At 45.3% G+C, this 27048-nt stretch overlaps 1 protein-coding gene across 4 annotated transcripts in view; it reads left to right on the top strand.

The window, feature by feature from the left end:
• Positions 1 to 1815: 1815 nt before the first annotated feature.
• Positions 1816 to 27048, top strand: part of schip1 (schwannomin interacting protein 1) — a 45287-nt gene continuing 20054 nt past the window's right edge. For 2 of the 4 annotated variants that reach the window (XM_030066609.1, XM_030066607.1), the window contains exons 1-2: positions 2907 to 3310; positions 5333 to 6106. In XM_030066609.1, the coding sequence (XP_029922469.1) occupies positions 3299 to 3310; positions 5333 to 6106 (786 nt within the window). In that variant the 5' untranslated portion in view covers positions 2907 to 3298. Of the gene's footprint in view, positions 2175 to 2906; positions 3311 to 5332; positions 6107 to 19413; positions 19771 to 27048 lie in introns of those variants that run through there. The other 2 variants (XM_030066610.1, XM_030066612.1) reach the window with 2 other exon arrangements.

Below are 27048 nucleotides of genomic sequence, written 5' to 3'. Positions count from 1 at the left end.
TTGACTCTAAAATGAAATGGAAACATCAAAGGGAGCAAAAAGCATACATGCACACGCAAGCATGCACGTTTAAGACATCACATGCAGCCTAAACCATATTGGCCTCCTGTTGACAAGTTAATGATAAGTTAATTGCCTGGTGAGCATATTAACTCATAGTCCTCTCATTCTCTCCCAGATAAACCCCCAAAAGTGCCTTATTCTCCTGGAGGGCATTCAGTTAACTATTCACTTCACTCACTTCACTGTGACTGATTAATGTTTGGGGAATTTGAGAGGAAAAGAACAGGGGAGGAGTGGAGAAGATAGGGGAGTTGAAAGCTGTAGTGGGGAATGGAGTGGTAGGAATGGGCCGGACTCCTGCTGTCTTCTCTTTGGAGAGATCTCCACTAGTGGTGTCCCTACTGTAGAGTAAGGAGAGGCTCAGCCAGGGGTCTTTGAAGTGCTGCTCTGTTATTACACGGATGGACTCCTTTGTGCTGTTATTATACATTCAGCGTGCCATATCTGAAGACAGCTCCCATCCTTTAAACAACTACAAATCTAGGCTGTGCACGACCGGCACAAGTAGAGTGGAACCAAACTGACTTCACAAAGAGATCCAACATCATCACTGGATCACTGGAGAGCTGCAGCTCTGTTGTAATTTCAAACGCTTGGCTTGCCTCTTGAAGCATTAATCCAATTTCTAATCATAACACAAATGGTTTACAGTACATTTAGGTATGCTGGGATAGGTTTGCCAGTGACATTTGGCTTGTTCTCCATGTGTGGGTATGTACATTTCCAGCTGCTACACAAGGAAATGGAATGCAACGTGAAGATTTTGCGACGGTTGTGTTAATGCTCCTCTCAGCTCTGATGCTGCAGCTGCCATCTGCCCATGTGTGTGAGTGTGCATGTGGGCATGCATGGATCTACAGATTGTCAACTCATATGTCTACTTCAGCCTTTTCATCCAACAAAGGCACACTACATTTAAGGTTAAATAAAAACAAACAAATGACACTATGAGTCTGAAATAAAAGTACTAATGAACTGAACTGAGATAAAGTGAATAGTTAACTCAATGGCCTCCAGGAGGATGAGGCACTTTTGGGGGTTAGAGAATGAGAGCACTATGAGCTGAGTTGAACTGAGCTGAATTGAGCTGAATTGAATTGAATTGAATTGAATTGAATTGAATTGAATTGAATTGAATTGAATTGAAGAGGTCTTCCAAAAGAGGAGCTCTGACTATCCCTGTGTTATGTGGTGCCTCCAGACTGGAATAAGACAGTAAGGGTAGCCTTTACTTGATACCTGTGAAGCCAAGTGACTTGAAACAGCAGATATGACAACAGAAGGGTCCTTGAGATCCCCAAGGTTGATGTAGCTTCCTTATGTATTCACATTGTGACAGAAAGCAGCTCTGGAAATATTGGGAATTCAGAACACCAGAGGTATGTTAAATAATTCACCTAGATAGTTTCCCCTCTCTCTCTCTCTCCCTCCCTCCATCTCTCTATTTCTCAGCCATCCTTTGCAAGGTCAGTGGGTGCAGAAGGTTGGGCTTGAGTGTGTTTTGTCGTCGTCACTTTCTCCTCTCCTCGGAGCTGCATGGCTGCGACAGGGAGCCGGCTCAAGAGCCTCCAGAAAAACCCGGTGCCAGGCAGCAGCAGCATGCTTGTTTTGCGCTCAGTTTTAAGACGTGTTTTTTTGTGTGTGTGCTAGCTGAGTTTCAGGGGAGCTTGGTTGGGTGAGAGCACTAAAACGTATGCACGCCCACAATATAAGGGGACGCACTTAACTCAGACTATTTATTTACCGGGCGACGTGGGAGCGAGTGAGCGCAGCCAGGCTCAGCTGAACTGTTTGGTTGGCATCTGCGCCGTGGAGGAGAGGAGCGGCGCTGACCTGCACCCGGGGATTTTAAGTCGTTCACGTTGTTATTTCTGTATCTTTTATCTGGACTCAGACTCCGCTTGGCTCCACGGTGGACAGACTACACGCAGAGCGATGACTGTACTGAGTAATCCGCCGGCGCTCTGTAATTTCTCCGGGTAGCGGCGAGTCTAGCCACCCGCCCTGAAAATAAATCTGCCATAAAACACTGACACCATCACCACTGTCTATACCTGGGATTTATACTTTACCATGTCTTGAGACGGGAGGGGGCTGCAAAGATGATGACAGTGAGTATCGCCTCGTTTTAATGGCAATCATGTTACATAGGCTACTTTTAGCACCTCTCTCTCTCTCTCTCTCTCTCTCTCTCTCTCTCTCTGGGGGAGGGTGGGGGGGCAGGTTTGATTCATAAAGGCGTGACTTTAATTTTGGCTGTGCGGCCGATAATATCGTTTTGATGGGGTCACTCTGGTCTGGACAGCGCTCCAGCTGTACTTGTTTGGATGTCATACGCTTTGATAGTGTGATATTGGGCGTTCCTGTCACCGCTGTTGCCGGGGGCGATATCAGGTTTCTCCTGTGACTTTTTTGGGAACATTACATCATTTGAGTATAGCCTATGGATGACTCTGCACATTGAGCAAACAACATGCGCGTTACCCCTTAGATGCATACACTGAATGATGTGAATGAAGGAATAAAACGTGTCCATAATGTAAAGGCAGTGTGATGCCTGTTTACACAATTTTGCAACTGCCATACATGCAATAAATGCCCCGTAGCGTGCACTGATGATGCATGCAAAGACTGGGCGTATACGATGCCGACTTGCAACCCGACTACAAAACGACTGGAGAGTTGTAAGGACAGTCTTTGACATGAATTAAACGCCCCCAAAACACCCGGCTGGCTGCGGGGTGGGGATCTGTGCAGCTGTCAATTTGCATGTATTGTGTTGGCCAAATCCAGCCTGTATGGTATGCCTGTGCTTTGCCTAATCCCATAGCGGATCAGCTTTACTGCTCCAGCCTGCCGGATCCCGTCTTGCGTAGCATTTTCCTCTCTCTCTCCCTCTCTCCGGCACTTTAAATAATTACATATTTTACACGGACTCGTCATGCTATTGACGTGATACTATTTGGAAACTAAGCGTTGTGTGTAGAGGCTACACGAAGCAGGGAGCAGATTACTTCTATGAAGAAAGGATCGCTGACCGAGATTTAAGACGCGATTGCCCAGGCTACTTGGTTTCCTGGACAGGACAGATTATATATTGGGAAAGGAAAACAAGCCCGTTTCCCGAACCGGTTTTTTAAATGTTTTATCCTACTCAAAGAGTGATAAGACCGAGATGACAGTCCGGTTTACAAATAACAGAGACTGGTGACCGTGTACCGTGGCAGCGCGCTTGATGAGCACCCCGGTAAGGTTGGCACAGCAACATTGTAGCTACCGGCTTTAATGATCACTTGATACATTGTATGATCATGTAACCCGCTTATGTCATCTTTGTAAACATGTTTTATAGGATTCATAAAGCCATGCCTTTAATTATTTTACCAGATGACATACTGAGTCGTCGGCCCACGTGACTTCACAGCACTATGGGCCATAAGAAAGGTCGTAATGTTCTGTGTCCTCTTTATCCCCGATGACCAAACACCATGCACAGAGATTCCCATGGCCAGCGCCATGTAACAGATACGTTTTACGCCATGGATCATAGGCCATGTGTTGAGATTTTGTCTCAAGGAGAGCTTTCGGAGGAGAGTTTTGTTGTCAGATATGATTTAGCGTACAATTATATAAGTGCAAGTGGTTTGGTTTGGGGAAGTAGTAGTAAAGCATTACAGCAAAACAGTCCTCCTCATGCATTGTGTCATTGGACTAACCTCCACTGAGGGAAATAACACTAAAATTAATCTTTTCCTCATTGGAGCCCTTCTCGGGCAGCCCTGGATGTCCCAGGACCCCAGTGAGGTACAATGTGTTACCAACCCTAATGACAGTTTTATCAGTGTAATGACACCTTATCGACTGAAGCCACAGCTAGGCTATTGCGGTGGCATTTGTGGTAACACTGCCGCCTTCATCCCTTAATGCCTCACCTATATTCTCCTTAACCCTGGCCCTGGCCCATTCCTCAGCACAGAGGGGCCTATATCTCCACACAGCATCAGCAAATTGTACAGCTACTCTCCAAGGAGTTGAGTCACACTGAATTACCAGACATAGATATATTTTACACTGTCCTTTGACGTCAACAACCAGAGTCTGCACAGGTGTGGTGTAGTACTCATGACTCGGGAAGGCTTGCTGTAAGTGTGTAACACATTATTAACTGGAGTAATATTTATAAGGAGAATTTATGGGGTCTCATGTACACAACTTTAACAGTAGTGCTGAAAATGCTTATAAACATTTGTTTTTATATTGATGAAGAAATTTTCATTAAATCCTTGTGTTCTTAATCAGTAATCAGTGATATTCATTAGTAATTTCTTTTTAGAGCAGCTTAAAATGTGGATCACGTAGGAATGTGTTGTTAATATCTCTTTGCCCTAAGAGAAATTTGCAGCTCCTTGCTTTTCATTAACTTTTAAAAGTGATGTGAGGCACTATGTTAATGCAGTCCTGTGGAAAAAAAAAAAAAGACTGATAACTCTGGAAGAGAGGGCTCAGGTCAGGTGGAGATTTGTGGAGGGTTGTAAACAACGCAGACATTTTCATTAGCTGCGAACTAATCAGTCAGGCAGTGATTGGAGCTGTGCAGGAACACCACACTCAAGGTTAGACAACAACTCTGGACTCATCTGTCCAGTCAGCTGGGTCTTTTGTATACTGATACAGCAGTGTCTATCACTCTCAGGAATCACAACACTCTGTTTTGTCCTTGTGGTGCACTTTGGATGTGGCGGTGGGTGGTGGCATGTTATTCTGACACGTCCAAACACATTGAAACCAGCCCCGCTGTGTCTGTTAAGTCTTGCAGAAGCCTGCTTTCCACACACATACATGCAACAATAAAGAGTATAATACAGGAAAAGGGATGACATGATAAAGGGCTTAGAGTGAGTAGAAATGGAGATGATGGATTAGCATGATGTAGCAAGAATGCGAGGCTGTGGAGCAGCACAATTGGAATAAAATGGTATTGCAAAGGACTAGACTAGAGTGCACAGCATATCCGAGAAAGACAAAGACAATGCCAAAAAAATTGCAAGGAAGGGAAGTTCCTGCAGGACAGGAAGTGCTTTGTGGTCACTGGTCTGAAACCTCAACGCTGGCGTGAGTAATCTCATTCTGCACACTTCCCTAAATTCTATTTTGTCTTTTCTCTTTCCCCCCTCTTCCCTTTCTCTTCCTTCTCTCTCTCTGTCAAACATTTTAAACTCTTATCCTCTCCCACCATCGCTCTCTCTTTCCCTCTTTAACCCTCCTACAGGATTACCGGGAGGATGGCATGGACCTGGGGAGTGATGCATCCAGTCGTTCTAGCTCAGAGTCCAACTCCAACAAGGTCACGCCTTGCTCCCCCTCTCTTGACCTGGCCACTTTGGAGGACTACAAGTCCTCCCCGTCCTTAGACCTGGTCACCTTGGAGGACTATGAGGAGGATGAGGACTACCAAGAGTATAAGAAGAAGGTGATAGAGGAGTGGGAGAGTGAGTATGGAGAGGACTACACTTCTCCACAGCCTCCTGGTCAGGAGGAAGGTGGAGGAGGAGTTGGGGTTGGGGGGCTTGGCAGAGGCCACAGGAAGTCAGTGAACAGCCGCAGCCTCGCTGAAGAATTCCAGGATGTGAAGACCGTCCCGCCTCTGCCTGCCCCCGGCGGACACACTGCCACCTCCGTTGCAGCTGTCCCCGAGGAACTGAAACAGAACGGCAACCTGATCCTGCCCAGGAGCAGCCAGCTCAGCTCCCCAGGAGCACCACAGGGGGGCACAGGGATTCCCAAGCCCAGCCACCGCAGCTCTAGCCAGGGAAGGGGGAGCCGTGGCACTGGGGGTGGTGGTGGTGGAGGAGGAGGCAGTGGAGGGACTGGGGGACGGATTGGGGGATACAGAGAAGAGGAATGTGTAGAGGAGGAGCCTCTGCCCACCATGGACTGGGCGGCCCTGGAAAGACACCTGGCTGGGCTGCAGTGCCGAGAGCAGGAAAACCAGAACCTCAACCAGAACCAGAACCACAGCATGGGCAAGACCAACTACACCTCAGTGAGTGCATTAACATGTTATACTGTGTTTCTGTGTATTCCCGAGTGTCTACAAGCATTATAACACTTTTATATTTGAGCTTGCAATTTATTTGTGTCAGAGGTCAACTCACACATCTCTCGGACATATTTTTCTGCATTTTCCCATGTTCTGGTGGGAAGGTTGCATCATGCTGTAATCCAACAGTTATCCGTGTCAGATGGACCCTGGAAGTATGTGGGTAGGTTAGCTGGAGTAAGGCAGGGATTCAAGGATTAGTGAGTTAATGTAGCGCTAAGCTATGTGGTCCAACTGTAAACTTGAGCATCATGGAAGTCCAGCAACACAGCTGGAGGGAAGCAGATGCTGCAGGGGGCAGCGCTTAAACAGGGAGGCATTAGTGCAGAGCCACTTGTCCGACTCCTTTGATTGAGATGCAAAGTTAAATCATAACTCACAAAGAAGTGCCACAGGATCTACTGTGAAAGCGACCTCAAGACTGGGCTATGGCAATTTGAGGAAAGTAGATATGTTTTCATTGAATGTTGTTAGTAGATGCTACCTTTGCACCACAAGTATTGACTGGGGATAGAAAAAAAATCTGCAGCAAAGACTAACTGTAGACATTTGCTTTAAAAACCATGTAACCATTTAAAGAAATCTGTAGTGTTTGTTGTGGTCATATGGTGTTCCCACCAGGAGAGGGCAGTGTGGTATCACTGTGTGGTCCAGGGCAGCAGTCCCAGAGTGCCACACCAGCGGCCCCGGCACCAAGGCTGCATGGTTCACTTGTGTTCTCATGACATCACCTAGCCTTGGTGTTTATCCCAGTCACAGTTTTATGGTTTATTGTTAGCGTTTTGGTGCAAAAGGGTGTAACTACAGAAGCGTTCAGGGAAGATCAGAGCAAAATTGTTCAATGCAACCACTTTGTTATTACAGCAGCCAAGCTCTTAATTCGAGGAGTGAAACTGATTGAGGGTGAAAGAAAAAGAGGAACTGATGATGTCTCTTTTGGCATGCTAACGCTGAGACCTTTTCCTCAGTGCACACGGACAATGGCTGTGGCCAGTGCCATTGTGTGTTTGTGTGTGTGTGTGTGTGTGTGTGTGTGTGTCTTTGTCTGTCCTGGAGGCCCCCTCTATCTCCCTAAGGCATGTCTGGAATGCAGTGGGCGAGGTGGGGGGATGAGAGGAAGGAAAATGGGAAGAGAAGGAGGACAGAGCAGGAAGATGGTATCTTTCGGGCCAAGCAGCGCAGGGCCACATGGGTCATGTGTTTGTGTCAATATTCATTACCTGCTGTCCATTTGAAACGGGAAGGTCACCTCCTGGTACGCCGTAGTCTGGGGGAAGTCTGGTCTCTCTGTATCTGTCTGCTTTCTCTCCCTCCCTCCCTCCCTCACTCGCTAGGTAGTGGTCTGTGATAAAATTGGCCTGGGTGGAGACAAATCTCTTGGAAAAAGATGGTGTTTTTCAGTGAGGCGAAGCCACAGTCTCCACATGCAGTCTCTATCTTTGCGCAGCACACATGCACACACCAAAACAACACACAAACTGCACACAACATCCACATGCTAGCACAGAATCACTCCTCACCACAAACATGCGATATCCATGTTCACCCCTGATGGCTTATATGGACAAACGTGAAGTAAGACTAAGCCTGGCGTAGCAGATAGAGAGAGACAAGTCCGAGTGATGATAGCATACCACGGTTTCTGGCTATCCTTCCTATTAAGAGGAAAACCGGGCTTGGGAATTTGATGGTGCTGTGCAGATAAGAAATTGGAATTAGCCATGTAATCCCAGCTGAGCGCAGAGCAGAGGAGATATCCGAGAGAAGAAGATGGGAGGTTTGACACAAGCTCATATCCAGGACAATCCCACAGTTACAGCTGTAGCTGCTGCTCTCATATGGATCAAGTGTACACATTTTGACTAATACGTAATAGAGCTTGTGATACATAATATGACCTTCTGTTTCAGTCCTGTCAGACTAAAAATGTGTTGCCTCTCTACATTAGAGGACAGCACTAGTATCAACTCCTCTACTTCCCCTTTAATACAGTGGCAGAAGAAATCAAACATTTCCAGTCTCTTTTATGTAAGGGCAACGTCTAAATTTCTTAATTCTTCTGTCTGCAGGTCCTAGCAGATAGCCTGAAGGGAGAGGGACAGGGGCTTTTAAAATGTTGTTAAATATTTAGACATCCACTCAGGTGGGACCTACCAGCCAGACTGTCTGTGTGTGTGTGTGTGTGCAAATGTGTATGTGTGTGAGTACGTGCATGCATGGAGGGGTCTATCAGCCTGGGATGTTGCTCTGGTCCTCTGAGAGAGAGATATTCATGCTTCAGTAGAGCTTCAAAAACATCTGTGCTTTCAGAAAGACGGGACACAGCGTAGCTCACTGCTGATATTCTGCACTGGCTGCAAATTCACTGGAGACTCTGCTGGCTTGCCTGAAGCCAGCCACTAGCATGTGCCGTATGCTGAGTGTTAGCTACAGTACACACACACACACACACACACACACTCTCATAATCGGGTTATATGTAGGAAATTTAACGGATCAGCTAAAACAGATGCACACCAGACACACAACACACACCAGACACAATAAACCCACAGTTTAGGAGAAACCTCTTCCTACCTGCTGGCCGTCATGTCAGAATCTCCATCACAGTGGCCTCTTTTACACTGTATGGTGGAGGTGGAGGTGGAGGATAGGACTATGGGGTTAATGTGCAGAGCAGGATGGGACAGGCAACAATTAGAGCACCTGGTATCTATGGGTCTAAGATACAATAATAAAAATTATAGAAATCAGAAGAACCCAAAATATTACTACTCAACTGATTAAACAATAACATGGAATGAGCATGAATTTATCAGTGACTCAAGCCAATAATGAGAACCATGTACACTCAACCATTAAATTACATGCTTATTCCACTCGTTTGTCAGTTGAGTCTAAACTGTCCTCACTTAAATGGGTTTGATTATTGCAGCTTTAAACTAGACTCTCACACTCACCCAGTAGAGTTGATACTTTTATCACTATTTCTCTGCACTGTGTGTCCATTCTGAGATGAACGCACAGTTAATTGAGCAGAGGGAAATGTGCAATATGTAGTCCATTTTTATCTTATTTTTATGTTTATACATAATCCACGGCTGCACTCCATATTCCTTAACAATGAGCTTTCTGGGGTTTTTTTGTCTTTTTTTTCCTGAATTCTTACCATTTGCCATTTGTAGTTTCAGAACTTAAATTTAACTATGGTCCGCTGGAAATAGCTTTGTTTTTTATTGTTCTTAAACTCATCTTAAAATCAAAGGGTATCAAAAATTGTAGCGTTTGGCTGCAGATACCCTGCAGTGCAGAACAGGCCAAAGAATACAGGCAAGCACAGGCAGAGAGAGGCACTGACAAGCAGCAACACAAAGACTGTATTGCTTCTGTTTTATTGCCAGGCGAACGTTGTGCTGGTGAATCAGTCATATAGAGGCAGGCGTGTTTATTTGGGGAGATATAGGGGTGTGGTTTCTGGCTTCTGTAATCTCAGCCTCAGGCTGCAGGCTGTGGGTTTTCAGCTGGGGAGAGGCCGGGTGTGGTGTGGGGGGTTGGAAGGATTCATCAGGATGAGGAGCATGAGGAGGTGACCTGTTCGTAATTTGTTTCTAATGAACTCTGGAGGCGCGTGGCAGAGAGTGGCCCACAGGGAGCTCCACTAAACCAGGGGTAACACTACTCCTAGCCCTCCCTTCAGCTCCGCACCCCTGAAAGCTAAACAATAATATTATTCTTCCTAGCCGGCCTTGAGGTAAAAGAGTCGGAGACGGGGTCAGCACATACGTATTGCCGTCGTCCGCACTCCGAAATTTACCTATTCTTTATCTGAAGTGCAAAAAGCATTAAGTCCATGCCTGCAGGCTACCCATTTTTATTTAGTTTTTTTTTTTTTTTTTTTCAATCTCAGCGCACACCCAGCTTTACACACAATTTCTAAACACCCTGTGGGCAAACTCTGTGTGCTTGGTATTATAGATATGCTGAGACCTGCAGCACCACTCCTCATTTAGAAGTGTGGAGAGGAGCTTTCTCTCTCTCATATACATAGACACACTAAGTTGCTGCTCATCATGCCACAACATTTGCTGCACATATAAGTGTGTATTTGCATATGAATAGCTTTATACCAGCTACAGCAGGTACACTCAAAATGGCATCACACTCTTCGCTGAGGTTAAAATGTGGACTGACTAATGCCTCATGACATCTGTGAAATCCATATTGTATATGCTCATATCTGCAATGCAAAAATTCTGTCAGTCACCCGCAAGCACTGAACAAGCCCACAAACACGCACTTGGTCTCTGTATACATTAAGAAACACAGCCCCCACACACATACTTGCATCTGTGCATGTTGTTTATTACGGCAGTGAAGAAATTGCAGAAGTCCCACACCTTCCATCTGCCTTACATTAACACAGCAAGATTGTTTGCTGCTGCTGCCATCATTTCAGAGCTTTTGGATTACATCTGGAGTCATTTTTTTTCCTATTGCAAAGTTGAATTTGATTTTAGGATACTTCTTTTCTTCATTCTGTTCTTAAGAGGTGTGAAATAAGGTCATTGCGAATGATATGATGAAGTTATTGTATATTTTAAAGCTTTGCTATAGTGTTAGCCATTTGATATATGTTCACTGCAACTTCGGATTTCATCAGAATTCTCTTCAACGAATAAGAAATGCAAAAACATAGGAACGCCTAAAAGCAAAAATAGTCAGTAATAGAGTTTGATTTAGTTAAAATAGATAGATAGATAGATAGATAGATAGATAGATAGATAGATAGATAGATAGATAGATAGATAGATTATAATCAATCATTTTACACGCCTATTCATTTTCACATTAGACTGAAAAGGGTGTCTGGACTCCCATATTTGGCTTTAAAAATTATGTCACACTGGATAATTTGGGGAAAAAATCCTTTGGAGTCCACCTGCCATGTAAAAAGTCAGACGACTTCAAAGTGTATTATCCAGAATTTCCCTGGTTGGGATCAATAAAGTCTATCTATCTATCTATCTTAGTGCTGTGGGTAGATGTGAGGATTTACATTTGTCCTTTGCCTATAAGCTGCTGTGGCGAGTAACAGGTGCATGAGCATCAGCTCCACAACTTCACTGCTTAAGCTCTCCATATCAACAGTAAAAACGACAAGAGCCAAACCAAAGTGCAGACGTGTGGAACACGCTGGCCCAGATAAGCACTCAAGGGCTGTGGAAAATAAAAGGATGAGAACAGATCAGAGGGAGGTTAAAGAAAAGAGCAAGGGTAGAGGAGGGGAAACAATATATGTCCCTGCCCTTCCCCCACCCCCCTTCTCTCTCTCTCTCTCTCTCTCTCTCTCTCTCCATTTTGCACTCTATGATTATGTGCTGAACTCTGCTCGCCACCCTCCACTAACAACCTAACTACTACTTTCACACTGTACTTAACCGGTGCCACGTAGAGGCAGAGAGAGGGGGAGGGAGGAGAGGAAAGAAATTGCAGGGTTTTGGAGGGCCGAGGAGTGGTCATATAAGCAGGCAAAACATAAAGATGGGAAATAGTCACTTGACTTCAGCAGGGTCTAGAATGAGAGGGAAGGAGGCCTGGAGGAAGGAGAGGAGCAGAGTTTCAGTGGCAGACAATGATGGCTGGGGGGGTCAGAAAAAGAAATTGTGAAGGAAGAGGGAGCTGAATGGAGGTATGTGGGGTCAGGCAGAAGCTTTGATGAGGTAGAGCGGAGAGCTGAGCAGGAAGAGGGGTTGAAAAAGTAGATAAGAGTCAACAAATGTGGCTAGATTGAGAAGTGGGAAGGGCCAGGCGGGATGGCTTCAGAGTTGGGGGGCAGGGCTTTAGCCAGGTGTGGGGGACTGGCTGAGGATCTGGTGTCTGGTTCAGCCCTCTAGGCTCTACAAGTGTGTGTGTGTGTGTGTGCGTGTGTGTGTCGGTACCAAGCTGAAACACGCCCGGCCCTCTTCTTTACACACTCTCAACAGCTCACACTGTACCGCCTCTGCTTCAAAGCCAGGCAGTTTTCTCTCCGCTTTTGGTCCTCACACACACACACACACACACACACACACATACACACACACACACACACACACTCATGCACATACACACACATCCACGCTCCCCTAACTACATCAAAGGATATCTTTTTCTTCTCATGGTCTTCTGACAGTCTGCCAGTGTTAGTGGATGTTTTTTACTCTTTTCTTTTTTATCAGTGGAGTATTTTTCCTCTCAGCTTAACCTTGGATTCCTCACAGCAAGTTGGGCACTTAACTCAGGTAAAAAGGAGTGTTTGACCTCTTGTAAAATTTGTAAAAGTACATTTTCTAACTCTTTTCTTCAGTGTGCCATATGAGCAGGCTTTATTTTATTATGTGATTTGGCACTAGATGAACTGAAAAGAAACTTGAATGTAAGTTAACACCAAAAGTAATATGAAAAGTACGACACAAGCTGCTTTACGTGTAATTATACCCTCGGGCAGTACATTCCACTGCTGTGATACGCTGTCTGCTGTGAGCATGCATGTAATAGAAAAGTCAAATTTGTGGAGAATAGAATGGCTGAGGGTGTATATTGTAGATCCAGCTGCACATCTCTGTCTGCAGACTTCATTGTCTTCAGGAAAGTGTGCAATGTGGCCTCTAACAAAGTGCAGGTGCGTGCTGGCGTGTGGATGACTTCGACCATGTGTTGTTTGCTACCTGGTAGCCCTTTGTTTCCTCTCTTTCTAGCCAAGAAAGAATAACACAAATCCAGTCCACAGACATTTCAATCCTGATTGAAATAAGTAAAGTTTTTGCCTGACTCCTGTTTTGTTATTTTTTAGTTCCTCTGTGCATTTAGGGAACCTTTATACGGTGTTGCATGTTTGTTGTCTCAGAGGAGCCCAGCTCAGTACACCTTGACCACACACATGCATACAGACATACGTATGCCTGACCTGCTGGCAATTGTATATAAACATTTTTCTTCAAGTAACATACTACCTTGGCTACATATGCTACATATATTGTACCGTGGTGCAAATTATAACAAGTGGAAACACAAAAAGTGTAGAATTACTGCAGGGTCATCAAGTTTAAGTCTGGTTGGAGTGGCTAGACAGGAGTGGTACAGGGAACACACACACACACACACCCACACACTCACAGAGCTGCTTTCAATTGGTGTCAAAGTGCAGTTTTATCAGTGAGGTTTTTGATAACCTCCACAACTAAACAAATGCAAAAAAAAAAAAAAAAAAAAAAAAAATCCATACATGTGATGCAAGCCTGTTTGCGGTGATGTTCTGTAATGGCACTGTAAGTGTGGGTGAATGGACTAGTTTCAGGCTAGATTAACATGTGGCCGCTGTGTGTGCGAGCTGTGACCCTGGGAGGCACACAGCGTCCCGACGTGCTCCAGCGCGATGTCATCAAGGCAAGCCAGCTGCATTGTGGGGAAACCGGATAGAGGTGCCGGTGTGACTGAAGGTAAAACAGCCGTGTTTATGGTGGAAAGGGATAGCCTTCAGCCACACATTCCACCGCTGCTTTTCAGGGTGATCGCACCAAGACACATATGCACGCACACACCCGCTGATTCATTCACCCTGAGTCACTGAGCTCTGAGACAGCAGGGCACACTATTAAACCACGACTTCTCCTGAAGATTACTCACTGTAATATCGCAGTGTAATGTGTACTCTGCAGCATGTGTAATGTCCTATCTGGCATGGCAGGTCCGCTTAGGCTCATGCCAAGCCTCAGCCGCGCTTTACTACACTCTTGCAATCTCCACCTGGTTCCCCTCTCTCTTCTCCTCCCATTCCCTCTTTCTTCTCCTCCTTATTTGCCCACTCTCCCAGGCACCCACTGTCTACCACTACTGTTCCCACTCCTGTTCCCTGCTAATTGTCGTCTTCCTCAAGCTGTCAGGAGGCATTAAAGCCCAGTGTTCTCACGCAGCCAAAATACAGCAGGAGACCATTTTCTCCCCCTCGCCTGACTCCCCCTCTCCTCCCTAAGAAAACCATGAAAGGGGGGAGCAGACTGTGAGTGGCAGAGCGTGCTGTGGAGGAAATGGGGATTTATGTAGCTGCGACGAGACGGCCTCTAATGTTATAGCTCCGTGTCAGTCTGCATACTGCACAGTCACTGCAGAGCATAGCTATCCCGCGTGCGCGTGCACACACACACACATGCATACACACAGGCCAGCTTTATAACAAGAACAGGATTAAAGGAAATAAAAAACAAGGTTTATTGTGAGAAGGCAACAAAAAGAGAGAGAGAGAGAGCTGGAAATGGCAAGTGAGAGAGTGAGAGAGAGTGAGAGAGAGAGAGAGGCTTTATTTTTTCCAAGCTGTGAAGGATTTTAAACTCCGATCCGTCACCTCTCCTGTCTCCTGTCGGAGGAATAAAGGCTTCAGTCAGACACACAGTGGCTCGTGTTTGTGCTGTTTGTGTCTGTGTGTGTGTGCTTGTGTGCACATGTGCGTGTGTGTTCTTTTGGGTGGAGCAGCGCAGGGCGGGTGAAATATTGTGCTTCTCTGTGCTAGATTATAGAGCATGTGTTTAGATGTGTGCAAGAGGGAGAGAGGTAGGTTGTGGACTTGGGTCTGTTTATACTGGGCTAAAAATACAGGGCATGTTCAAGGCAGAACGTACACACACACACACACACACACACAGACAGACTTTTGCAAACCGAGTTTATTTTTTCTTCCCCGTTTCTCACTCTTGCTTTCGTCTAATCTGTTATTCTATCCAGTGTGTATTTGCGGCTACATGTGCTTGTGTGTGTGTGTGTGAGAGAGAGAGAAAGAGAGAGAGAGAGAGAGAGAGAAAGAGAGACATTATGCCAGGTCATGCAGAGAGCTTCATCTGTTGCTGTAGAGGAGAACAGAGCCGAGAGCAGACACTCATCCCCTCCCATACCCGTAACACCAGAATATCCATTAAATTAAAGTCAGTTCTCCATTGCATTCTTGTTTAATGTGATTTTCGTCTTGCTTTCTCTTATTTTTTTTCGGTCATCTGGGCAGCATGAGTATGAAAACGGCTATTTAAACCTTTTCTGTCCATTCTGATTTTCTTTCCAAAGTGTTAGTGGAGAGAAACTGTCCGTACGAATCCTATCAGACTCTGACCTTACACTAATCCCGCAGCCACAACCATACTCCTCTGACTTTCCATTGTGTCCAGTTCATTTATTACCTTCAGCTACTTATTATTCACCACTCATAACTTCATCACTGATTGTGTCCTATCACGAGCATAATTGGCTGTCATTTAGCTATTTATATTAATATAACCAGTATATGAATTTGTCGCAATGCAATTTAAAAATGTGAAACAAACAAACATTAATGTAGCCTGGTCGCAGCAGGCTCATTCTCTCTGCCACCGACTGTAGACATTCACTGCACACAGTCCTCATTAGACCAACCACTGGTGGCTGATCATAAGACTTAGCACATACACACATACACATACACACACACACACACACACACAGGCATGCACTCCTTGGCCTTCCACATCACTTCCTCCCTGTCAGAGAAAGCTCATTACCGCCAGGATCTGGCCCTCACACTGAGCCAACCTGCTTTGCTATGCAGTGTTTTTACACTGGCACAAAATGTCAGCTCACTAAAAGCATCTGCGCTCCCCTCATCCCACTGAGAGAGAGAGAGAGGGAGGGAGAGAGGGAGGGAGGGAGGGAGGGAGGGAGGCAGAGAGAGTGGGAAGTGCGAGAGAAAGATGGAGAAAAGTGGTGAAAAGCAAAGCAAATGTAGTTACAGTCAAAGGCGAGAAAGAAATAAGTAGGGGGGGGGGGTTAGATGGCGGGGAGATTATAAAGAGAGAGGGCAAGCTGTTTGTCAAAGAGAGGGAGGAAGCCTCACAGTATGACTGGTATTGCATGCATTTTCCATTAGCTGTACGGAGCGTTATGGTGCATTATTTACCACCTATCACTTCTAGCTGCCTCTCTATCTCTGTAGCATCAGTAGAGCCAACTACCATGCACCTCGCCCGGTGATCAGGGCTTATAATTAAGTATGCATTATTTCTGTTTGTATCTATAAATATACCGACACACCACAGAATTAAATAGACAGAGCTGCACGTGAATGCTGTTTTGATGTGCCGGATAAGAGGAAGAAACAGAAGACGAGAGGAGCTGCACGCTATCACACACCCACACAGCAAGAGTGATACACATCGCAGCCATCTCGACTCCTCCATAAAGGCAGAAATTATATACCACCGTGTGCATACAGCATGGTAGCTCGCACACAGCACGCTAAAATCCTTCCGTTTGCTCTCGCATGGTAATTTGTGCTCTCGACGAACTTTCAACCTCAACCGTCAGTATTTGCAGGAGCATCGTTGGCTCTTTGTGCAACTCTTGAGATTTACAGCGAAGAGGAATGTTTCATAATGTGACCAGTGTGTGGGAGTCCAAACTGTGGTCTGTCTGCATGTCTCCTCGTCTGTTTGTCTCTCTCCCTTTGATAAGCTCTGGCCCGGCTGAATCTCTTCTGTGCTGATTTAGGACACTGATTTCTGTGGTTAGATAATCATAGTGGTGAAAGAAAGAATGATTGCAGTGCAAGGTGGCTGGTACACATGACATAATTCGAGCACTGGGGGCTACAGTATGCTGTACGCTGCTCTCCAGGGTTTGTTACATGGTGTTTTTTTGTATTTTAGCAGGGACAAAGAAGAGTCTGTCTGGGCCTCCACCTGTGCTGTGAGTCAGATTGTAACCTTGACAACCATTTGAAGGTCAGCAGGGAGTGGAAGTGCCTTTGACTGACTGCTGCCATGGCAATGGAGAGGAGAAAAGCGTCACCGCGGCTTCTCATATCAAAGCATGGCTTACAGATTTTGTACATCAAAGTTTCTCTGCTCCTGTGTGTGTGTGTGTGATTGCACATGCCTGGGTTAATGTGTGCATCGGAGAGAGAGAAAGTCAGTGATGCATTAGTATTCAGTAAGCAAGAAGTATCAGGCTTCAGAGTCTTTGAAGCTGCAAAAACCTAGGAGGTGTGAACATCAGCTAGTTATACTGCAGTGTATCGGCTTCGCTTTTGATCTGGTTAATTCATGAGGCCTGTAGAACCACTGAGAAAAACAAATTTACTCATGATCCAAGCTGCAAGTACCGGAATCAACGAGCTGGTTCAGATGCGGTCCAACAAAAATCCATTAAGAAGTCATTTATTCTCATTTTTAGTCTTGAAATTCTTGTTTCTCTTAAAGCAGATTTTAAGAAATCGGTTGGTCTGCTCATTTCTATTGCAGTTTCACTCTTTCGGGGTGTTGTGGAGACAAGTGTCAGTATCTTGAAACAAGGCAGATCACTCCACTTGTGTCAAGAAAATGTCACTTCAAGAAAAATAATGAAGTAACTTAAATTCTGAGATTAGTGGAACTGTCTCACTTTGTATACTTTTTTTTTATTTGTTACTAAGCATTTAACACTCAATACCAGAATAAATGGTTGGTGAAAAGGGATATTTTCACTGTTTATTTCCACCGCTTTGCATGAGCTTAATAGTCCATTTCAGCTTTCCACCTCTTCCAAGGTGAGAAAAACAGCTTTATCTGTATCCCCAGTCGGTGCCATGTACATATTGTTAGATTCAAGGTTAGAGTCAGAGGATAGGCGCTGGTCCAAGCAGGAGGCCAGACCAAAGGCAGAGATGTGCAGACCTGAGCAGACAGATCAGAGCAGGGAGCTCATCGATCCACTTCCAGGTCATTAAACCCGAGAGTGGGCTTATCGGGAAAAGTAGCGTCACCCAGCGGAGATCAATAACAGATAGAGAGATCTGGCCAGAGTGGATGGGATGAAAGGAAGCGTGTGGACCTTTTCAGAGGGGACAGAAATGAAATTTGAAACAGCTGTCTGTATGATTTAATTGTATCAGGATGTCACATTGTCCGCATTCTTGTGCAGTGCCATCGGGACGGCTGATAGCACAGCAAAACGGGGAGTTGTGTAAATGCAGGATGCAGGATGGTAACCAAACTGTGAAATGCATACACATGGTATGTTTACGTCTTTGTGAGATCAAAAGTGACCAACGGATCAGAGAACAAAGGGAAGGACTGACAAAAAGAAATGGGTTGACAGTGGGACAGAGGGAGGGGCTGGAGCGGTGAAGAAGAGAGAGATTATCCTGCAAGGGTGGACTGCCTGTGGATTATAGACTATGCCATCTGCCACTATGGGATTATAATCCTACGAAGAGACAGGGGCACAGAGAGATGGAGGCTGAACATGCCATGCAATGCTGGCACATACTTCCACACAATAAGGCTCGTAGAAAGTCAGACAAATAAGATTAATCAAAGAAAATGCTCAACCTTTCTAAGCCACTGACAAAAACAGATTATCAAATTATCTGTTTGCCTTGAGGTGTTGTCATTTTGAATAGGGTGACCTTCCATGAGTCGGATGAAACAATCACAAAAGCATCCAGACCCACGGGACACCTGTGTGTGTCCTGCTAAACATCCCCACTCAACTTTATTCTACTCGACTTTACCCGATTTACTTTTCTGGATTTCATTTCCCACTACAGAAGCCCCACTGGCTATTTGTTGGCATGTTGAGTAGTGGCTGCTTTACATGAACAATTTAAGTGCAACTAAGAGATTCATTGAAAAAAATAATTTTGCACGGTTGGATTATCAACTGCACTCCAATTTTGACGCGTTAGTCCGCCTGGACCACAGTGCCACACCTTTGCTACGTGCACTGTGCACGCGTCCACTGTACAACTCTCACAAGTCGTCCATGGGTGAGTGAGTAAGTGAGTGACCACAGTTTGCCTTGCGCAGCCCACAGCAGCAGCACTGCGCACGCCGTGAGAGAGAGAGGATGTTTTGGAATGAGAGTCGCTGATCTGCCCCCGACCCCCTTTTCTCTCCACATTATCCGTCTGTCTCTCTGTCTGGCATGACTCTTCCTCAGTCCTCTCACTCTGTGTAACAGCGAAAGCCCCCACCCCTTCCAAACCCTCGCTCCTCCTTCAAACTGCTCTCCCCCCCCCTCCTCACTGTGCTTTAACTCTATTTGCTATTTCGGCCTGTATGCCGCCCACCGGCCCCTCCCACCTTTCCATCACAGCCAGACAGAGAGAGGCGGCCGGGGAATGTGCTCTCTCTCCCTTTCACGAGCTCCCCCTAACCCTCCCTCCCTCGCTCTTTCTCTGTCATTCTCGCATGCCTCCTCCCATCTCTCGCTCCCCTCCCTCTCTTGGCTGTGGGGAAGAAGCGATCAGACTCCCTGCCCTTCTCTCTCTCTCTCTCTCTCTGACAGACACACCAAAAGACAAGCAGAAAAGAGAGCTAGAAAGAGGAGGGTGAAGTCAGAAGTGACTGGCAGGGCGAGGGAAGCAGGCAGCAGCGTTGATTGATCAGGTCAGAGCGAGGACTGGGCGCTCTCTGGCACCCCTCCTCTCCTGTCCCGTTCGCTCCGGGACTGCAGGGCTGGGAATCCTGTCCCGCTCCATCTCTCTCTCTCTCTCTCCGTTCCCTCAGCTCAGCCGGCTCCACTCTAGGATGCTGTGAACGATGGTCCACCAGGAAAACTGTTCTTACCAGGTAACACCGAGCTCGCGGGGCTAGATGACATAACACGCACTGTGCATGAGTGTAATTGTTGATTTGGGTAAATATTGCCATATGGATTAATGGTGCAGTGGTCCTTTGTAGTCAACAGATCCAAGCAGATGTTGATTTTGGCATCAGCACTCCAAGCTTCAGCAGATGTGTGGATTTGGGGTTTAATCCGTTTTTTTTTTTTTTTTCTTTTTTTCTTATCATGACGCCTTGAATGTCATGTTGAAACTAGGGAATCAGTGCTTGGTGTGTGACTTGTGTGTCGTCATTGACAGTCAGACCTGTGTAGGAGTGTTGCTGTGTCTTTTGTGTTGCATGACTGTGTTGTGAATCTGCTGGCTGACTGGTTGCTAAGAGAGCATTTGACTCAAGGGAATAATGTCCCACCTCGCCTCCACCGCCTCCCCCTCCTCATCCAGCCTCATCAATCCACGTCAAGGCGGGATGAGCTGTGTCTGTGTGTGTGCTGGGTGCCTACATGTAATTGTGAGAGTATGTTGTCGTGATTGAACTCTGCATGTGTGTGAATGTATTCTACACCGTGAGTTTGGTGTAGTGTGTGGTGTGTGTGGGTGTGATTGTGTGTGTAAGAGAGAGAGAGAGAGAGAGATGTATGGCACAGGCGTCACAGTGAGGAACAGAATTTAAATGTAAATGTTAGCTCGGAGGGGTGTGTGCATGTGTGTGTGTGTGCGCCTTTGTGTGTGTGCCTGTGTGTGTCTGGTGGGACGTGTGACAGAAGTGTCCCACTTTATCTAATGAGGAATGGGAGGAATGGGGCAGTTGTGATTAAAGGAGAGCAGCACATCACAGCTGTACATACACTCCTCTCTAAGCAGCACAGTGAGGGAGGAAAGTCTGCAATGCAGGGGAGACGGGAAAGTGGGGAAAAGAGTGGAGAGGAAGATGAAAGGCAAAAAAAGATGCGCTCAAACTTGAGATGTCTGACATGAGGAGGCAGGTGTTGAACCGGGGAGTGATGGATGTTGAGGATGCGGGAAAACTGCAGAGGAAGTGATGAGAAAGAAAGAAAGACAGGAGGAGAATGGCGGGTGATGGTGGGTGTTAGGGCTGCGTGATATCAACAAAATCTAACATCACGATGTCTTTGAGAAAATACTTTGACACTGATACTGTTATGATATTGTAGGGATGATTATTGCTGCTTTCATGAGATATTTACACAAAAATTACTCATGAACAGTCATTAGTAATGTGGATATGATAGAACAGCTAGTCTAATAATTTCAGAAAATCATATCCCTTTACTATAACACAGAATTCAAAACCAGCAAAAGACAACACTTATGCCATACCATGATATTGCAATTTCCAAAGCCCCTCATGATTTTAGTCTCTCTAATGATATTGATATAATATCAGAATATCGCCTAGCTCTACTACATACTGTATATCCGTTTCTTGGCCAAGCTTAGACTTCAGCGTCGACTTTGACTAAGACTTGTTAAGGCATTTTAAGTTCAACACTTCAACACTTGTCACCGCTTACCTTACTGGCATTAATATCAACATTTATAAAGGCTAATCCCTTGTCAGTTCAGTGTACATCCTCTTAATGCTTGAAATTAGGCCCGGGGAATGGCTAAGCTGCCCTCAGATTTCTGTGTGTAACATAACAAATGTATTAATCTCAAATGCGGTTTGCATATTTGTGTGCTTGGCGTTTGCGTGTGGGAGAGGGAACAGTTGTGTAATGGGATAAGGATTTCCTGCCTTGTTCACTGGTAGATGAAAGCTTGATGCGGCGATAGCAAGATGGCAGGATGGAGCAGAACAACAGAAGAACAGAGAGAAGCGAAGCCAAGAGGAGCCAGGGGAAAGGCGGCAGATGAAAGATGAAGATGAAACGCTATCAGAAGAAGTAAAGACGGCACCGGCTGAGTGAGGGACAGGTTAAAAGACGGCGATGAGAGCCGCATGCCGCTTTCTGTGGCAGCGGATTGGGATGATACAGAACAACAGTGGGGAGGATGAAAAAGTAATACACAAATTAAATCTAGAGAGAGAAAATCAAGGGAACTCTAGAGAAAAGTTTACTGGCAAAGGGACAGAATAATAATACATAATGCAAAGAGCCTGCTAGCACACAGAGGGAACAAATAAGAGGAAAAATATGAGAGCGGAGAACAGAACAGAGGGTTCAGGCTCTGATAACAGCAACTCTCTAGAGGCCCCTCAATTAGACTGGTAACCTGGCAACCGGCGGGCAGACAGCGCCCCTCGCACACACACACAACACACACCAAGGGATGGATAGAGCGGAAGAGAGTTCAGGGGATAGAATGGAGGAATACAGGAGGAGAGACGATAGATGAGATTGGAGGAATAATAGGTTTAAAGGAGTAATAAAATACATGAGGGGTAAATGGATAAAGGGGAAATGAGGGCGGTAGAGAGACGGGGAAGGAAGCGCGTTGTCCCTGTTTCTCGGCGCGTCTCCGGGGACAGTCTGTGTCTTGGGGCTCGTCTCTGTTTGGACATCAGTGTTGTTGGTTTCCTCTGCTCGAAGTGAAGATGTCGTCCTCATTTTCCCCTCCACAGGCTGTTCATGGGCGATGATGTTCAAGGCAATTTGGTCAGAGGAGGAAAAGCTGAGAGAAGCAACTATCTCTCCCTGTTGTTGTTTTTTTTTTTTTTTACCTCATGACCTCTGAGGCAAGCTCCCACCCATTGTCAAAAACCATTAGCCAATTAGGTGACAGGCTGACCCTGGGATAACCAGTGAACCAGTGAGGTGACCATTTGACCCATGGTCATCCACCTCGAGCCATCAATTTTATCCCTGTCAGGAAGAGTAGATAGGTAATATACCCCAGTTCCAAATTGCAAATGAAAGGTGAACTAAAAAATAAAAAATAAAAAATAAAAAAAATCATTTCACTATTGCACTAAATCTCAATCTTAACAACTCGTTTATTTTAATATATTTCATATTCAACATTTTTTTTATTATTATTATTTGTGTTAAGAAAACAAGATTTGAAGACTAAATCTTGTTTTCTTAACACAAATTAAAAAAAAAAAATCTGCCAACTGGATGAGATAATCCCTTTCATGTCCAATGCAGTTTTACATGCAGAGGAATATGTACAAAATATATTTAATCAAGGTAGGATAAGGGGAATCAGCCCACTACTATCAAGAAAATGCCATTTAATTTAGGAAAGTTCTGGAAGCAAGTTGATTAGCATTGGAAGCAAGTGGGATTATCTCATTCCACTTGCAGATTTCTTTCACTGAGGTTTTTAAACAGCGAACATGAGACTAAATGACTACATTTTTTGCAGTGTACGCCAAATTTAGTAAGAATCAACAGTCATCCACTACAGTCGCCGCCCTGAATTAAATACTACACTTCAAGAGCGGCTTATAAGAAAGTTAACTTGAGCCGTGCTGTTTTTCAGTTCATTTCTTTAGAGGCACAGACCGCAGATTGTCATTGTATTCTCGTGTTCTCTTGTAAATCTATAAATCTGGTGCAGCCGTGTCGCTGTCAGCGGCAGCACTAGCAGCAGGGTGAAGGGTGATGGTGAGATTTATCAGCCTGGCCACAGCGTGTCATCCTGAGCCTTAGGAATACTGTCAGCTTGCCAAGGCCCCAAGAGCTCTGATTGAAACATGTCGTATATTATGTGTGTGTATGAGTGTGCGTGCTTGTATATCTGCAAGTGCATGGATGTTATGCATATGTGTCCACAAGTGGATGCAGTTTTGCAAGCCGGAATGACAGAGGAGTGAAGCGGAGAGCTCCAGTGTCATGCCAGTGTAACAGGACCTGTGGTGTGGCCAGATGAAATATTAATGAGGAGGAGCAGCGAAGTAGGTGCCGCTGATGGCTCATGCTACAATGACAGGGTTACCATGTGCACGGAGGAACATTTCCTGCCTCGGATGCATTTATTGCCCTACACTGCAACTAATCTCAGTCACTTAGCGTCATATTCAGTGTTAAAATCTTTTCCTTCAAACAAGTGAAACCATTTCCAAAGCTGATGAGCTGTTTCCAGATTTTTTTTTTTTTTTTTTTTTTTTTTTGAATCAAGTGTCATTGTCTTGATACTTTTAGGCTGATCTGCCCAAACATTTCTGACTCGTTTCAACATATTTATACTTCTTATACTTAACTATAATTATAGTTTTCTGGGCAAAAAAAACTCAAAACAAGTGAAACTGCATTGCAAACCAGTGGGATTTTCTCATCCCACTGGCAGTTTTTTTGTACAAGATTTAAAGACTGAATATGAAACTACATGGCTTGTTAAGATTGATATTTCTGCAGTGTGTTGCAAGCAGTCACTCGTTTCTATGTCACAAAATCTGACACCTAACTCTGTAAACTTATAATTGGACAAAACTTCAGCCTTCTCTCATTCATGGCCACTATGCAACTGTGTGTGTGTGTGTGTGTTTGTGTACGTGTGTGTGTGTGTGAGTTATAGGACTTCCCAGTGGGCCGCCCCATGATCCTTTCGCAGCCCAATTTGTTTGGAACACAGAGCATTGCCATGGAGAAATTCTTGCCACGTTGCTATGGCAGCAGCCCCCGTTCTTTTTCTCCTCTTCCCAAAATAAGAGCAGATCAGAGTCTCCAGTCCTCCTTTCATATGTTTCAGTCACTGTGATGTGGTGTTGCAGTGTCACATAGCGCACATGAGTGCACGCCACATAAATGTGCCGCTTTGCATGCACAAAGTCATAAACAAAGAGACAGACTAATGAAAAACAAGCACATACCCACAAATGTAGGTAGGTGCATTCATTTCAAACATATGCGCGCGCACACACACACACACGCACGCACACACACATTGCCATTTGACTTGGATCCCAGGCTTACAGGAGGTGCCAGGAACCCTCTCTCCCACAGTCACCCTCTGTTCACTTGGAACAATAAGCAATTCTCTCTCTCTCTCTCTCTCTCTCTCTCTCTCTCTCTCTCTCTCTCTATCAGCTGACCTGACAGCTAAGCTGCAGAGATGTTAACTGTGTGTATGTCTCAAACATCCAGTGGAAAAAATTTGTCTCTGCTCTTGAACTGCGATTGAAGCAATGTTTGCGTGCACATCACTAATAATGTGTGTATTTGCATTTATGGATCAGTCTTGACTCCTTGTTTTCCAATTTCAGTCGTATCCAGGTTATCATAGCCCCCGTCCATCCTCCTCCTATCACCCTGTCCTGTCTGAATCAGCAGTGACTTCACCTCCACCATGAAGTCAGACTCAGTAATGAACCAGAGAATCAGCGGGACCGTGTGTGCCCCGCCCTTTAGCCCCAAACAGGCCGCTCTCTCTGGGCTGAGGCACAGCCCACCCCACACCAGGAGTTGCGTGTGCGAATGTTTGCATGTTTAGATCTATTGGCATGTGTGTGTGTGTGTGTGTGTGTGTGTGTGTGTTTGCGTGTTGCCTACATTGTCCCCAGCAGCAGTCCAGTGTGGGCGGATTCAGGAGACAGCCACATAATTCATTCTGCTCTACCCATAATCCTTGGGGATCAACACTGAATCAAACGCACTTCCTATTTTCGCATTCAGCCCCTCTGTGTGTGTCTGTGTGCATCTGTGTGTGTGTGTGTGTGTGTGTGTGAGAGAGAGAGAAAGAGATAGAGCGAGTGGCGTGCAGTGTTCAGATCCGCTTTGATGTTATCACGCAGATGCATTATTCCACAAGTGTTTGCATCTCGAAGTTCTTCAAAGGGATCGCCCGCTTGTGTTTCACGCTACCATTTAGAAGCTCATATTGCTAGTCTACTCCTCCTCTCTCTCACTCTCTCTCAGCAGATGAACAGATGGGTGTGAGTCAAATTCATCAGTATCACTTTGTATTCTCTCCCTTCTCCACTGCTCTCTCTCTCTCCTCTGATAATCTGTTTGTCCTTGGCTGGCTATTCTGTTTCTTATCTGATCTCCTTTTCTTCCCGTTATGTCTCTGAGTCTTGAGTATGATTCATCCTCTGAATCAGTCCGCGAGTGAAGGTGTGTGTTTCGAATAGAAAGCGGAAAAAAAAAAAAACAGTACAAAACTCCTGCTGAAGCTGCGTTTACACCATGTTAGAACGCCAAAGGTAAAAGTGCAATGTATGTCTCAGACTCACTAAGAGTATTCTGTTCATTTCAGTGTTTTCGCTCTCAGATATATGACCAATTCATACTTTAATTACGCCATATTTCTCCTCGACAACTACCATAATACTAAACAACCACAAAATTATAGAAGATGCAGGTAATTTTTGTTGGTTGAGGCTCATTGAACTCATTGTCAAATCAAATCAGTGATAAACTACGCGTTCATTCTGTGTTTTTGTCAGCTGAATCTTTCTATAATTTTGCGTAGCGCACTTTCCAGTCCGGTTAGAAGATCAGTGACCCAAGAAGAAAGGAACTAAACACAGATATTCGCTGCTAGTTACTGCTTGTATGGTTATGTCCATTGGTAACCAACCATTGTAACTGATAGCACCATTCTGGATATGTGCACGAATATTTGAAAAACAAGTTTATATACCCACGAATGTGATAATGACTTTATGATTCCTACATGTGCCTGCCATTTTCCTATATAAAGGACTAGTTGATGGTGTGTGTGTGTGTGTGTGTGTATGTGAGCCTGTGCTCCTCTTGGTTGCGATTTGGGCATACGTGGATACAATTTTCTGTCTGGGTGGCTATGACAAACGTATGAGTCATGGGTCGATAATGTCTCACAAAGATGAGATCATTACACACCGTGGAGAGCTCAGATTGAACATGTAACTAGCCGACATACGTAACACACAATCTGTGCACGTAGGGGTCTATTTGTGTGTATGTGTGTGAGTGTGTGTGTGTTTGCGTGTGTGTGTGTGTGCCAGACTAATGGTCCATTGTGCTCTGTCAGGGTTTATTTAGCTGGCCGGGCCGGGGGCTGCTGGCTGAGTCCAGACAGGACGCTATTTTTACCTTAGCAGGAAGGGAACACGCTACCCCCTCTGACACACACACACACACACACACACATATTCATTCTCCCTCAAATATGTGGGCTAAACATTCTGTCTTTCACACTCAAACACAAGAGAGATGTAAGCCGGTGTGGGTAAGACTGTTTGGGAGAATTAAGAAAAATTTTCACAGAGAGACCGAGTGAAATAAAGATAGTGAGAGATAGGGAGAGGTGCCAAGAGGCTCTGACATCTGAACACACACACACACACATGCGCAGGCAACAAGCACAACAGTAACAGCACACACACTAGTGG

This window comes from Myripristis murdjan, chromosome 13 (assembly GCF_902150065.1).
Source record: "Myripristis murdjan chromosome 13, fMyrMur1.1, whole genome shotgun sequence".
Lineage (NCBI taxonomy): Eukaryota > Metazoa > Chordata > Actinopteri > Holocentriformes > Holocentridae > Myripristis > Myripristis murdjan.
This window is presented reverse-complemented; position numbering and strand designations above follow the sequence as displayed.